Source organism: Accipiter gentilis, chromosome 33, assembly GCF_929443795.1.
Source record: "Accipiter gentilis chromosome 33, bAccGen1.1, whole genome shotgun sequence".
NCBI lineage: Eukaryota > Metazoa > Chordata > Aves > Accipitriformes > Accipitridae > Astur > Astur gentilis.
Window position 1 is genome coordinate 3,255,736 of NC_064912.1, and position 15,981 is coordinate 3,271,716.

Sequence of the window (15,981 nt, forward strand, 5' to 3'; positions counted from 1 at the left end):
TGCTTTAAAGTAAAATAGATTTGTGAGGGCACTGGGGTTTTTGTATTAAGTCAGTTATGGTTGGAAGCTTTTTTTAGAGTGAAATACATAAAAATCATTAGCTTTAAGCGCATGTCTGCTGTTGCTTCCTTATGCACATTTGGTTTATTTTGTGTCGTATGTTCCTGCTTGAGTTGCCAAGCAAACGACCCGTCACTTACAATTTGGTATCAGAAATAGGGAGGAAAAAGTGGCGTTAAAAAAAAGAGAATGGAAACACTTTTTGGAGCTATTACACACCATAAAGGAGACAGAAAACTTGCCTGTTTCCTAGTAATCTTGCGTAACACTTTTGTTTGTTTCATAATATTACTTCAAGTGCATATTAATCATTGCTGGTTTAGTCTTTGCAGAATAGGCCTGTTCTGTGCCGCTTCTACAGCAGGCACATAAAGGAGGGAACTTACAGAGAAGGACTTCTGTAGCTGAAGGGAGTGCTGGAAGCAGCCTGAGCTAGAAGGCAATACTGAGCATGGAGTTCTCACCACTGATGCTGTCAGTCGTTGTGGGGAGGGTGGCAGACAGAACAATTTAAAATCCGAAATGCCCTGTGTTGACCTGTGTATTTAATAAGTCTATAGCCAGGGAACATCACAGTTAAAGTTTGTTTGTCAAGATAATTCACATCTTTAGACATTACCTGCTGATTTTTTTCCCAGATGTGCAGTAAGGGTGGCACAGCCTTAACGTGAAGCATCGGGTCTGTCAATTGTGTGAGCTAACTGAAGGCGTTCGCATGCAAACCCTCTGTTCTGGTACAGGCTATGCATTTCATGCTGCCTTAAACAAGTGCCCACTATTAATTACTGGATTTTCAGATGATTTCTCTTTCAAGGGTCATCCTGAACTTAAATGTTTTGTCAGCTGTTAATATAGGGCAACAGAAAAGAAGTGTGCATTTGTGATAGGATGAGAAGAAGATCTCACTTCTGCTAATATGCTCCAAGATACCTAAAATACTTAATCTTCATCAGGATGATCTTGTGAATGAGAAGCTGATGTTAACCAGTACGGTGGTCTCCCAGTCTATAGGCAGATTGCTTGCCTCCTCTTCCTTCTGTCCAGATTTCTGCTCTTACAGCAAATAAAATTACTGAAGCGTTTTGGTCAGTAAGTCTGTGTAGCCTGATTGCCACGTGCAATGTGACAATAGTCTTGCCTGTGGTGTTGATGCTACTGAGTAGGATTTAAAGTTACTTGCAAGAGCAGACACGGCAATGGTGTTAAAATAGCAAAGACACCTTGGGAAACAATTAAGAGGAAGAATGGTTATGGAGAGGCTCTGTAGGACCAGAGGAAAGCAAAGTTAATCCATCATTTGCTATCCAGTGCTTCCAAGAACAGACCAGAGTGAGCACTCTCATTGGTCTGCTTCTGCCACATGTTTTGGGGGCTGTTTTGGTTTTATTCCCCTCTGGCTTCTGGGAAGATGTAAGAGACTAGCTTCTTAGCTGAATGCATTTTTCGTATTTGTTTCTGTATATTAACTTTGGTACCAGGTGCATTTAATGTGCCCTTACATACTGCTTGTTTTTAATACTGGAACATTCAAGTAATCTGTGATTTTTATTTTTTTAATATTTTTTAATGGAAAGGTAGTAGAAGTAGATCTGAAAACGGATTATTCTTGAAAGAAGCTAGTATCTTAGTTTTTTCTGAACCTTCAACACAGACTGTATTTTCATTATGAGCACAGCAAAAGAGAGATGGTGGAGACAGTTTGGGTAAGTACAGTAGAGAAACTTGAGGGTATGATGTTGATACACGATGTGCAAGTGGAAAGAAAGGCTGGGAACTAAACTCGGTGTAATCAAGAAAGGATCTCAGTTGATACCATTCTCTCTTTGGGGAGGTGAGAAAGAAGCTAGGGGCAGAAGAGTTGGTCTTTCCTGTATCAGGTAGCTGTTGTTAGCACACACATTAGTTGTAGTATAGAGGATATAGATACATGCATTTTCCCCATCCTGACTTGCATGTCTGGTGTTAGGGCTGGTGTCAGGAGCATTTTTAAAACTGAATCAATAACACTGGTAGCATTGCAGTAGAGGTTAGAAGAGAACTGATTCTTTTTCATTAGCTGCTTGATTTGTTTTCTCTGTGTAATGAGCTTCAGTTTTGAAAAGTCACTTAGTTGCTGAAGTCTTACAAAAATGGATTGGGGGAGATTTTAGGAGCTTGAAGCTACTTAAGATTGACTAGAATCTAAGCTGATAGTGTCCCTTTTGGTTATTGGGATGCACAAAATGGATCTAATTTAATTGGTTTTAGGAACTGTGTCACTGTTTAGTTGCATGTCTGTACCCTGGATGGTATTCATCTTACGGAGAATCATGCTTTGCCAGAAGACAAGTTGCAAAGGAAGCGTGGTAGAACAAATGCCTCCTTCTCAGTCCCCCTACCTGTAAAATCCTAGCCATAGGAAAGCAAGAGAAGGCAAGTGTTACACCCATTCTCAGGAAAGGCTAAAAGGACAATACAGGCAACTGCAGACGTGTCAGACTCCCTGCCACCACTGGGCAGATCGTGGAGGAGCTGGAGTGAATTTAGTGAACAGCTACCAAGGAGGTCGGGGGACTGGAGGACTTGCCCTTTGAGAAGAGGCTGGAGGGGCTGGGGTACAGACCTCCTGATGCCCCTTCCAACCAGAGTGACTGTGAGTCCGTAAGCAAGAGAGCACTGCAATACTTATTCCAGTGAGTTTCCTAGTGGCAAGTACCTAGAATGCCTACAGGTGAGACTCATTTCTGTGTATCGATGTGTTTCAATTTTGACCCGTCTACTGACTTACGAATGAGCAAACCAGACTCTATTTCTTTCTCATCCCAAATATAAGTAGTTCAAAAGATCAGGCAGAAAGAAATTTAGCTAAATATCCAAAACTTTTATTATGCAAGTCTTGGGGCATCCAACTTGTTGGGATGCTTCCAGATTCCAGATGCCTGCTATTGGATCTCTCATTTCCCCCTCATCCCCTTCCACCCACCCATTAGGGTCTCCTTGGCCCAGCCAGATCCCTCATCGCTGTCTTTCTCAACCTGGTTGTTAAACATCGTATTTTGAAGAAGTGGTGCTCTTCTTCTGAAAGTCAAGGTCAGATGCACGTGAGTTAGCAATCTTTCTGGGTGTCTCATTAGGTTAAGATACTAATGCAAAGTTTTCTTACTGGAAATTTTATTTTTTCTATGAATGCATTGTTTAATTGCTCTAAAATATTAAATGCGCTAATTGTCTTTTATGAAACAATAAATTATAGAATCCTCAAACCTCGAAAAGAGGTTGGAATGGATGTGGTAATTGCTGACTGCACCAAACAGTATGGCTATTGAGTTGAGTTACCTGACATCGAATTTTAGGGAATGGCTGGAGCTCTGAACTGTTGAGGCTTTGTCTGCTGGGGTCTGGCATGATTGAAAGAAGCCTTACAAAACAAAATTGGGCTCACTGAAATGTAACAGCTATGTTGGCATGAAAGAAAGGCACGGTGAAAATACTGCTTGTGTACTGGGACTGCAGTGTGACTTCAGTGTCTGCTCATGGATGGGCAGTCAAAGTTTGTGACGGGAAGATTCCCAATCATGTTTCAAGTGGAGTTTATGCTGTGAAAAAATGAAACTGAATTTGGTAGTTGTTCTCCTGCTTGCTGTGTGATATGTTTGAGATATTTCTTTACGTGATTTATTAACTTAGAATGTTTGTCACCTCTCCAGGCTGAGCTAAAGGGAAAAAAAAGGGTGGCATTGAAACAAGTTAACTGATCGAATATGTATATTAAGAAAGAGTCTCCTGATAACAGTTGCAAGTAGTCATACAGATGAAAGTGTTCTGCCTTGAGAACGCAGCAGTCTTTTTTCTTCTGTGAAGGCTTGGAAGGAAAGAGAACATCTTTTTTTATTCTGGTTGCTGAAAGTGTTGTCCAGGAAGGCAGAAAACTGTGACATTTAAGCTCATAAAACTGAAATTAGGAGAAAGTGTGTCTCAAATGTGGTTATCTTCTATGTGTGAAAATAGCTGCTCAAAGAATGCAAAATTCTCAAATTGGAAAAGGAGCCCTTTGGAAAGAGTGGGGGTGTTGTAGTTGCCTAGTGCTTTTCCATCCCTTCCAAAAGACATGTTACCTGGGTTTTGGCTCTCCTGTTAAGAGGACGTTTGGTTTTATGTAACAGAGGTAATGAAAGGTGTGAGGTTCAGGATTGGAAGTGCTGTGTTAGAGATGAGGTGCTACGAGGTGGGCCTCCGCAGCCTTGATCAGCTCTACTGCTTCCTGAGCGCTGAAATTAGACGTATGTGCCTTATGAGTTAAGGGAATCTATGCTTCTTTAAAATAAAGACCATTTTTTCTGTTCTGTTGCATGGTAGGTAAGCGGCAGGTTTGAGAGACGAAGCAGGTACAAAGCTCAGTAATTGGGGTGGTACTCCTCAGTGCAGGTGTTTTTTTGAGCATTGCTTCGGGTAACTGTATGTAAAGGCAAAGGTGTCTCTCGATTTTTAGACTCTTGGTAGCTGCCGTTGACTTTGAGAAATAGTTGAAGCATTGATAACGGGATCAATTATGTTGTTCTCGTGAGGATGGGGGGACTGAGGTTACTTTTCATTTTGCTACCAGTAGAAACGTGCCACATTCTTATTATGGCAGATTTTTGTAGGTGTATAAATATATTATTTTTATAACTGCCAAGACAATCTCTTATCTTTATGGATTTGTTGCAGACATGCTCAAGTAGACTTTTGTTTTCTGTTGTATTTTATAACTGTCATAAAATGTGCCTTGTGTTGATGTTTTTAACGTACACAACTGATTAAAATATAAAAGCAGGAAGATTAATCATTGCCTGAACATTTGAATACTTGGTGAATTTTTACACAGCCACTGTGCTAAGCTGTTTACCTGCTTTTTATTTTCCTGCTGGCAGAGCTGTAAACCTTCCATACCTAACCTTAATGTATAGCCTTCTTACAGGACCTTAAGAGTGGTAGGTTATTTTTGGTTTTTAAGAGGTAGTATTCCCAAATGCTTTCTTTGCTCTTTTCGTAAACTGCAAAAACATTTCTAGTCCTTGGCTCTGGCAAGACTGTTAAGAGTCCAGCCAGCCAAACAAAAAAAATTTGAGTACTTATAGTCCAGCATCCCATTTTGAAATACAACTGGAAAAAACTACTCTTTTTTTTTTTTTTTTTTTTTAAGCCACAGCAACATCTCCCCCCTCCCCGCATTTTGTCACTTCTCCTCTGCCCCTGGTGCCACATGAACGTGCACACACACAAATATATATCTTTTCTTCATGAAATATTAACAATTTGAGTGCAGAAGCTTGGAAAACCACTGTTCGTGGGATTTAAAAAGTTGTCTGAACAAGTGCTGTAAACCTTGAACTTCCCAGCAAGCCAGAATGATGAGAGCAGCTTAACAAAGGTGAAGCTTCAGCCACGGACCCTGTGTCACCACCCTTGGTGACGCGCAGGCGGATGGCTTTGGTTGTGCTCCAGGCTGCGGTCACTGCCGGTGGTGGCAGAGCCTGTCGGTGTGTGGGGAGGGGGGCTGTGCGGCAGGGACCTGCGCACTGGGGACTCGCTTCTGGCCAAATGGAGGTTGGTACTGAAACCAGGTGATGGGCTTTTCATCAGAGGGGGGTTAGAAATGGATGGAAACAATGACGCTTTTGGGATGCCCTTCTTTAGAAAGGAATTTTTGTTTGCTGTAACCTGGAAAAAATTTGATTTGTCTGTTGCTCACTGTGGCGGACTAGGGTTTTTCAGGGCTGGCTTTGGGGGGCAAAATAAAGTTTTGAGACATTTCTGTTGTTACAGTAAAAATAGTGCAATCTTGGAAGAAGGAAAGTAGAACTAAAATATATAGGAAGAGACAAAAATTGCAGCATAGTGAGTGTGAAGTGGTTATGTGGGAAAGAGGATAGATGAAGGAATCGTCCAAAGAAATGTAGTTGAAGGTACACTGGGAATTTCTGTAAAAGACAAGCTGAAAAGGTGTACTAAACAACTGAAGCAGCAAGTAAGAGAGAAACTAAAAATACTGTGATGAACCTAGCTAATGAAAATGTTAGTTACTTCCCACCTTGAAAGGGAATAGGAGGTCTGTTCCTGAGCTGTGGTGTATTTTGTCATGGCCAATGTCCTGCAGGCCTGCAGGGATTCTTCAGAGCTTATCAGCTTCAGTAGGTAATGATGGCAAGATGTAGGTGTGTAAAGGACATGCTGCTCTGAGCGCCTCAAAACAGGCAGAATTTAACATTTTGTGTATGTTTACTGTTTCTGTTCATGTAATTCACTGGTCATTGCAACACATCTGAAAATTTGTATTAATTTTTTTTCAGTTAGGTTGAATTGAAAATTTGAATGCTGATGAAATGCATTGTATTTAAATGTACTGAGATGTGTTGGTAATGCATCCTAGCTTTGTGATACAGGTTACCTGTTGTTTGATTTTTGTTGTTTCTTTTCGACACGGCTAGTGTGGTCCAGGCTGTCACCTGCTGAACAATCTTACACCACTTTTGCAACCGGAATCTTGCAGCAACTTTTTTTGGTTGAAGAGTAAATGAAACTTCAAAACAATGATGCTTTTGGGATGCCCTTCTTTAGAAAAGAATTTTTGTTTGCTGTAACCTGGAAAAAATTTGATTTGTCTGTTGCTCACTGTGGCGGACTAGGGTTTTTCAGGGCTGGCTTTGGGGGGCAAAATAAAGTTTTGAGACATTTCTGTTGTTACAGTAAAAAGTGATTGGGTTAGATCACATCCTTGGACTGAAGAACTTTTCTGACATGTGCTGCATGTTTGAACAGCTGCTCTGATGAATTGAGGCTAGTCTGCTTACATGTTTATTAATATTGCTATATGCACTTGTCCTAATGTCTTCAAATATATAACATGCACTTTCACATGGAAGTACCTATATACAGTCAAGTAACTTTCTGTTTTTAGTTACATACTAAAATAACATGGTTACACAGATGCTGCTTATGATGAGCAATGAAATATTTTAGTGAACCTGAGCTGCTCCTTTTTAAAAAACAACCCCCACACACCTTTTTATCAGTCTCAATGTTCCAGGCAGAGCAGTTCCTTCATGTGGCTTAATGAAGATTTGATTGATTTATTTTGCTCATCTGGAGAGTGTGTGGATTACCTCTGTCAATATTGGGCTGAGCACTTAGAGAGCAATTTGAATTATTTGAGCTGTTTGGGGATCAAGAAGTGACTGGATTCAAGAGCCATTAGGAGGAGAAAATGCTGACTGCCTTTTGTGATCTTCTGAGGTAGTGGATCATGATAGAAATCAATGACTAGAAACGGATATTGAACATCTTTGTACGTGAGACTGGGATCAAACTACTGAAGATGTAGTTGCCTTTTGATCAAGCTTCGAAGCGTAGCTGGAAGATGTTCTTTGGCTATGCGCAAACATAAATTACAAGGTTGAGGTGGGATTGCTGGGTGAAATGCAGTGGTTTGGGATTACATAGAAGGTCGGATAAGGTGATGTAATGGCTCTTTTGGGAGAGTAAATCAATAGGAAAAAAATCTCTTGATATTTCTGCTGCCTTCATTTAGCTAAAAGAAGAGAAATTTAGGAGTTAGGTTAGATCATTGTATTCGTGCCACCTTAGTTTCTTAAGCTTGGTACGACGTTTTGTCAAAAGTCTTGAGAGAAAAAACTACGTATTGACCAGTGCTCTACCCTGTGTGGTTGTATGTGCACAGTATGTATCGACGACTATGCTTTCTGAAAGGCTCTGGAGTGCACATTATGGGGACCCTTGCTCGCTTGCTGGCAATATTGAGTCAGATGGACCTTTTAATGCATGTCATTGTTTAAGACTAATACAAAGTAGTGTAGATGAATATTTTAGTTACTTGTTTGTCATGGTTTTTCTCACCTGTGTTTCTGTTTTAACTTGTAGATTTTGGATCTTTGTTTGACTTGGAAAATGACCTTCCTGATGAGCTGATCCCCAATGGCGAGTTGGGCCTTTTAAACAGCAGTGGGAACCTTGTTCCAGATGCAGCTTCCAAACACAAACAACTTTCTGAACTTCTAAGGGGAGGCAGCGGCTCTTCCTTAAACCCAGGAATTGGAAATGTGAACTCAAATAGCCCTGTCCAGCAGGGAGTTGGTAGTCAAGTTCAAGGGCAGCCGAACAGTGCTAATATCGGTAATCTGGGTGCTATGGGTAAGAGCCCTTTAAACCAGGGAGACTCTTCTGCTTCAAGCCTGGCAAAGCAAGCAGCAAGCACCTCTGGACCTACCACACCTGCATCACAAACTCTGAACTCTCAAGCACAAAAACAAGTGGGGATGGTGACGAGCAGCCCTGCAACATCACAGACTGGACCTGGGATATGTATGAATACTAATTTCAGTCAGACACACCAGAGCCTTCTCAACAGTAATTCTGGTCACAGTTTAATGAATCAGCCTCAGCAAGGACAAGGGCAGGTAATGAATGGATCTCTTGGGGCAGCTGGAAGAGGAAGGGGAGCAGGAATGCAATATTCTGCCCCTGCCATGCAGGGGAATGCAGGCAGTGTGCTGGCAGAGACTTTAACCCAAGTATCTCCACAGATGGCTGGTCACACCGGACTGAATACAGCACAGACAGGAGCAATGACTAAAGTATGTACATATAACTTAATATATTGCACTTGTTTTTTCTCCATACAGATGTTTAGAAAATGTAGTAGATTCTTTTCTGGAACAGAACTAAAGAATGTGCCTTCTTGAGTCTGTTGTTAACTGTTTCAGTCACCAGTGATAGCAAGAAAGCAAGATAATTAAAACAGTATTTCTCATGTAATCAGAAATTAAAGCACTTGTTGAAAAACATATACTTGAAGTTAAAAGATGGATAGTATCTTAGCAGGGTGAATTAGAAAAGAGTAGTGTAATCCTGCAAAAAGGAAGTAGATGATTACTTCTGTGCAGGATGTCAATTTAGCTACCAGGCAGCAATATCTTCTAAAGCAGTGTGAAAACTGTTGGAGAAATATGTGTAGATTGAAGGGAGAGGTGTAGCAATTGGTCTTCCTGTCAAGGACTACTGTCCACAGCTGTGCAGGGAATGTTTTTCAAATACAGAGGAAGTGATCTGAAAACATCAAACTTCACATAGATTACTAAGCTAATGCAAACTCTGTGAAAGGGAAGGGCAGTGTCTGGGCAAGAAGCCTAATTCAGTGGCTGTTGCAGATTGGGACAGGGAATATATACACCTGGAAGTATCTGCCTCTGTCTTGGGGCACTGCTCTGGTCCCTGCTTGATATAGTCGTTGCTTTTTTAGTTCTTTGTTTTCCAGGTGTGAGATTAGAGAAGTGTTTTGATTGCTGCTCCTCCTGGCTTTCAGTTGGATAGCAGTGTGCCTCATGTCTATGTAGCTTTGGTACAGTTCCTTCCTGAAATTTTGATGGCAAAACCACCATATTCTGATACGTATCATCTCTGATATTTTATCTATTCATATATCACTAGTCATTATTGTTGTGTTTATTAATATGTAAATGTTAATTCATTGATTTGTTAGGAATTGTGGAAAAAAATTGCACTGCCTGACATAAAAATGTATGTCATGTTCTCTGAAGAAATGCTGGCATCATTGTGGAGTACTGTACAGTTAATTTTAATTTTTTAAAGTAAAAAAACATAAAAAGCATTCTCTCTGCAGTAAAGGGGATCCCTTTGCTTAAGGAAGAGATGCTTGTGGTGTGAGTGAAGGTCATAGCATGTGAAAGTGGATATAGCAGTCTTCAGTCTTCAGGTCGGCTAAATTTGTTGTGTGGAGTGGCTTGGTCTGCACAGAAAGAAAATCAGCTTATCTTTCATTTGTTTTTCTTTGAAATTTGTGGGAAGAGTGACAAATTCTAATTATCTGGCTTATTTCTATAAACTTATGGATATCTAAGTCCTTAGGAGTAGAGTTTTCCTCGCCACTATGCAGTTATGTGATGAAACTGCTAATTTTCTATGCGAACTAACTCAAGTAGAATTACCCCAAAGCAAAGGAACCTGCCGAAGGTCTTCATCTGACAGAGTATATATGAACCTAGTGGGGCAAGTTCTGTGAAGTCTTGGTTTATCTTGAACAAACCCACCCCTGGTAGGGAATAGGCCAGCATTTGGGACAAATTTTGTTTTTCAAGGACTTAACTCTTAGCCTGATGCCAGCTGCAAATGGGATTCACCAGCTCGGGAAGGCAGTCTGGACTTTCTCAGTTAGCATATGTTCAAGAAGTAAAGTAAAAGTTAATTTGAACAAGGAGTAATTTGGAAAAGAATAGCGGAGGTATCCCTATGACATAAATCATTAGTTTGTCCTCTTATGCAGTGCTGTGCTCAGCACTGGTGATGCATTTCCAAAAGATTAGAGCAAAATTAGTGCTTTCAGAAGTCCTTACACACAGAGTTGTTTGGAGAAACTGAAAAAGTAGGACTGTTTAATGACAGAGCGTAAGTGATAAAATGGTGCTTCTGTGAAGGTGCTAGCACTTAAGACAACTTTAAAAACTTGGCCAACTTACAGGAATAGAAAAAATGGTGTTTTCCAGGTCTCCATCTCTTGTTGAACAAGATGAAGCTTAAAAGTGTTGTGTTTGGTGGTTTGGGTTTTTTTGTTGTTGTTTTTGTTTTACTTTATTTACATCTTGATTTTTTTTCTTCAGTAAGAGAGTGGGTGACCTCAATGATTTACACAAATATTTTGTGTTTCCATTTTGGAACAAATTACTTGCTCCCTGTATTTGCTTCTGACAAGCAGAAGCACTCACAATTTTTGCCATTTTCCTTAGTAGGCATTTGAGGATTGGCATCCTTTTCCAGTCTCTTCCCATCCCCCAGTTTATTGTCCTAATAGCTTTTTCTTTTACTGATGCTCCAGTTGTGATGAAAGCTTTTAAGAAAAGTAAAGAAACGTTTCAGTGAGTTTGTTTTTCTGAAACTGAAATTTCTGCTGAAGGAGAATGTGGGTCGGTTTGTTTTTTTCACCTCCTGTTCCCTGATGTTTACCACTTAATGTATACAGCTTAAAAGATTTGAAGAGCAGCAATAGAAGTGGTGAGGCAGCTGATCTACCTAATAGTGAATGTGCCTAACTTGACTAAATGGCTTAAAATGGAGCTGACATCATGCTTGAAGAACTGTGTCAAGGCTGGAAGCAAATTCTCTAGGTGGTGACTGTAGCAAAATATCCTAAGGGAAAGAAAGAGATGTGAAACATGAATGCAGAAAAAAAAATCTAAGAGAACTTTTTAAACCAAGATTTTCTCATTATATTTAAAATAAGTGATGTGCATCACTGATTAACCTCATTCAAGTATGGCTCAGAAACCCATTTTTCTTGATTCAATGTGTTTATATGCAGTGTATAGCACTCATGACCCTTTATGGTTTGGGGCCAGTTTTGTTGGTCAAGACCTTGCTTCCTTGATGGTTTGTTCTAATCCTTTTTTAGTAAATGACTAATCAAGGAAAGTCCATTGCTTTTTCTGTTTTTCTTTCTTGTGGTATGTTTTTATAAGCATTCTTCCTAGTAAGAGAAAAAGAAGGAAAAAAAAATCCAGGATCTGATCCTTTCACCTGCTCTCAGAAATAACCGGGATTCATTTCATCTGGAGCATCATAAGCCATTACTGTTAATTTTGAGCTGGACTTAACATTTTAAGGCAGCTCTTGAAAGAATGAAAAGTATGCCAGAAAGGAGCTTGGTAAGTCAAGCTCATGGTGCCATGTGCTTGCATAAGCCAAGGGTGGCAGATAAACCTTACCCCTAATCAATTTAAAAGGGGATGAAAAATAACTGATTCTCATAAGGTGCTGACATCAAGACAAATGTTTTTCAATTGACAGAGTTTAAAGCAAAATAATTCCTCAATCTATAGAGACATGAGCAAAGCATTTCATAGATTTCATATGATCCTCCGGAAGAAGCAACCTGTCAGTAGAAGTTAAACAATACCTATTAAGATCATAGTCATGTTATCTTGTAGTACATAGCATGTCCTCGGTAGCCTAGAATATTTTTGGAAACAGGGAGTAGAGTAGTGCCTGAGAAGATTTTGTGACTTAAAGATACAACAACTTAATGTAGCAATGATTTGAATTCTTCCTTGGCTGTGACTGTGCAATTTGCATATTCAGATTTATTTAGAGCCCCTGCTTTGTGATTTTTGACTTGTCTGAGATCATCTGGAAACCTCTGAGGAAACCTCTCTTCTGAGAGCTACTGTGTATATATCTGCTTTGTTCGCTGCCAGATTCCTTTCCTGTAACAGTTTTGTTTGTAACTGTGGCATTGTGGCCTTGTTTTCTTGGATGATGTTACAATGATAGTTTTCATTTGACTGGGTTGAAGTTCTTTAAGAAATCTGCTTATAAGAGCAGAAGGATTCTTCTTTGAACAATTATCACTTGGCAGGGATAGAGGAACAGGTCATCTTGTCACAGTAATTTCCAGTAGTAGTAGAATTGTCCTTTTGTGTTGTACCATGTTTTTTTCGTAAAGTCCATTAAGTCCAGAAAACATATTCAAACCATTTAGAAAATCTTTTTAAATTAGAGTTCTTTTTTTAAGATTGTTGGTTGTCGAACACGTTAAGTAGTAGCAAAGCTAAGCAGATGGTCTATTGCTTCCATAGAAATGAGCACTTCATTGCAAGCACGCTCTGTGCCTGATACTCTCCTGTTGCTGTGGGAGTTCGTCTTTTTCAAATGAGGGAGATGAAGTCTTCATTGTGGCTGGCAAGAGCTTGAAGTTGTGTTTCTGTAGATGAGATGTTATATAGTCTCTTGCCACGATGCATTCCCCTTGTCCTAATACTGCTGTCAAAGCTTGTGGAAAATCAGAAAAAAATATCGGGAAGTTCCCATTTACTTTGTATGGCTCTCAACCTCCTTTTTGCACTCTCGTTAAGAGTTTTGGACAGCAATTCACCTAATTTGTACTTTTGCTCTTTCCCTTAAGAAGTAGTAAAGTTCCGTTGAGATGAGTAGGACTCTTGAGTGTTTTCTTTTTCATGTGTTTCCAAGGTGTAATGCCTCCCTTATATAATTCTGTGAAAGGAATCGCCTTTTCTTCAGTAACTTTAGAGCTGTATTGCTCCAATAAGGATATGCTGGTACCCAGCAGCAGAAACTTAGGAAAAAATTAGGGAGTTGTGTGTGGCAGCTGATCTGCAGAAGCCATTGCTTTTAAGCTGCAGTAGAACTACAGCTTGCTGGGGGTTCCTTTCAAAGTGTTTTTCTTTATAGAACTAGTAAACGTACCTCAAGGTTAGTTTTCTTTCTGAAAGGTGCAGTTTAATCAAACATGTTATTGGGCTCTGTATGCCCCAGAAAAGGATATAATTGTTTGGTCAGATCTTAGTCTGAATCTATAAAGAGATCAGGAGAAAATGATTGTTTATTTTCATACCTAGTTGTGAGGATCACAACATTATTAGGTTTTTTTGTAAAATGCTTTTTCAAGATTGTAGATTTTAAGTAACCTCATTCTACATATTCTGAAAACTCTAAAGGAAAATATTTGTATTGATATAAGCTAGAACCTGCCTGGCAGGGACAAACTGATAGAAAAGCTGATCTGGATGGCAGATCTTCCAATGTAATATTTCAGGAGATGATCCGGTAGTAATGAATTTTAGATACCGACTTCCAAGTGCTGTGTACAGTTGTTGAGTTTTCCTTACCTGTGTTTGTCTGTATTTAAGCCCCACTGGAAGTTGGTACCAGTAGTAGGATCGACATAAAAAATCTTAACAGGTTCAAAATAATCACTAACTGTGCAAGAACATATCTATTATGCTTGATTTTTGTGTATGAGTTCAGAACAGATTTTTCTCTTAACTGTATTGGCCTAATTTCTTTCAGTAATGCATGTTTTCAACTTCGTTTTAGTCAAAATAGCCACATAGCAGTGCATGTTGCAGTAGGAGAAGTTTCAGATTAAAGAGGAAGAGAAACTCTTACCAGAAGTGAACTTCAGAAAACAGTAAACCCATTTTTTATGTCTGCCAAGAGAATAACCAGTTGTCTCTTTTGGTTGAGCTATAAAAGAACTGGATTCTGTTATTTGTTGTTTCTAGGCTGGGTGTATATATAATACATGTGCCTTTGACAAGCACATTCACATTTTGCTCCCTGTTGTTCACTGATTGGTGTTGGATATTAATCTTGAATAAATTTAATAAGATAATAAACTACGTTAAAGAGCAAGATTTCTGATACAAGACTTAAATTGTGTATGTAGTTACGTTACTTGACTCAGTGTTTTGAGGAGTCTGTAGTAATGAAAATTTATGATGAGAAAAAATGAAGCAAACTATTTGAACAGATTACCCAGTTGATACTGCTGAGTACCAGATTTAGATACGCTTGCTGATTGTGAATTAAGTCAGCTGAAGATGTTCTCATTCCTATGCAGTTCTGTGTGTTTTAGCAAACTGCTGGTGCTGTTTGTTTCTCTGGTGACTCTCAATTCGTTTGAATCTGCCTGAATTGTTTTAACATGACTTGCAGTTAATTTGCTTCTCACTCTCTTAAGTTGTCCGTACTAGGATGCCAAGCTGACTGTCTCCTAGCAGGCCATGCCTCTGGCAGACACAAGTAGCCAGTCCAAATTGTATTCCAAATAATGCTGCTTCCCAGTTTGAAGGGACTCTTAATAATGTCGCAGACTTGACCATAGTTGCTTGGTTCTCTGTTGAATAACTATCACCAAAACAGCATATCTACTGAGAAGAGACATACGTGCTTTTATAATAATACAAACAGAAGGATATAAATGTACAGAAACACGTAACAGCAAAACTCAATGACTCGTGGTAAAATTCAAATATCTGTAACGTGGCTTTGTTTTGAAACATGACCATGCAAAGTGGTACTCCATGTATGAATGTATTTCTGATACAGCAAAGAGATTTGGCGACTTAAAAAGCTCACTTACCACAACTATTACTCCTGGCACCTGAAATTGAGTTGTTTCCTATTTCTAGTACATGAGTTAAATTTCGTTTGCAGTTGTGCAATGTCATTGAAGATCTTTGAAGCGATAGTCACTTGGCTCTTTGCTTATGCTTAAGCAGGTATCTAGGTTCAGTTTGGCTCTAGTGCTGCAAGGTAAATGCTGCAAGAAACAGAACAGTCAGCCTTCTTGGGGGCAGACCACAACTGGGTTTCCCTTCCTCCTGCTTCCAACTCAGGCAGTTAAAAAGCCTGTCTCTGTTAACTTGCATTGGCTTATCATCTAGCTGACAGAAGGGAAATGTTTACGGTATCTTTTCAGAGTAGAGTTGTGCCATTATCTTCTACTGTGGCAACACAAACGTTAAAGATTTTTGTCACGAACTCTAAATCTTATTGGTTACTGTCTTGTAATTCTTCAGTTTTTGTTGGAATGGTGTTTATTTCTAAGTAGTGTATCTGAAAGGTTTTGGAAGCGAAACTAGTGGGTCCACTGGTTCTTTTGGAAGCCAGAGATTAAAACCAAGATTTCCACTGTTGTTTCAGAAGGTTTATTAAAATAACAGAAACTTCAGAGTCCTTACTAACAGATGTGACTGAAATTATTTCTTTCTAGTGTTTAGACTGTTATCATATATCTTCCTGCTGATGTTTGTAGTTTGTTTTTTTTAATACACATGTAAAAAATGACTCGGATGTTGAGAGGGAGGAAAACCTGCCAACTTAAATGTTGGTGTGTAGAAGTTACGAAATGCCTGGTTACTTGAGTCAGAAGGAAATGTCTTTGTTGTAGCAATTTTCTTAATAGTATCTGTATGCGTGATTGGAGTCTATTTCACAGGAGCATTTCTGATGACAAGCAGGTCTCAAAACTTCTCCTTACTTAAAAGATAATATTTGTACCTGACAATGAGCTGTGATTATATTGGGAATCCTGTAATTGGAAGTACATACAAAAATATGTCAAAGCAGCTGGTA

The 15,981-nt window shown here is 39.4% G+C and overlaps 2 protein-coding genes across 4 annotated transcripts in view; one reads left to right on the forward strand and one right to left on the reverse strand.

Annotated features, from left to right (window-relative positions):
- GLIS2 (GLIS family zinc finger 2) overlaps positions 1-15,981 on the reverse strand; it is a 300,390-nt gene that overhangs the window by 197,909 nt on the left and 86,500 nt on the right. The window lies entirely within an intron of this gene.
- The window catches only part of CREBBP (CREB binding protein), a 97,773-nt gene that overhangs the window by 6,690 nt on the left and 75,102 nt on the right, over positions 1-15,981 (forward strand). For all 3 annotated transcript variants that reach the window (XM_049791144.1, XM_049791147.1, XM_049791146.1), the window contains exon 2: positions 7,957-8,669. In XM_049791144.1, the coding sequence (XP_049647101.1) occupies positions 7,957-8,669 (713 nt within the window). The remainder of the gene's footprint in view (positions 1-7,956; positions 8,670-15,981) is intronic.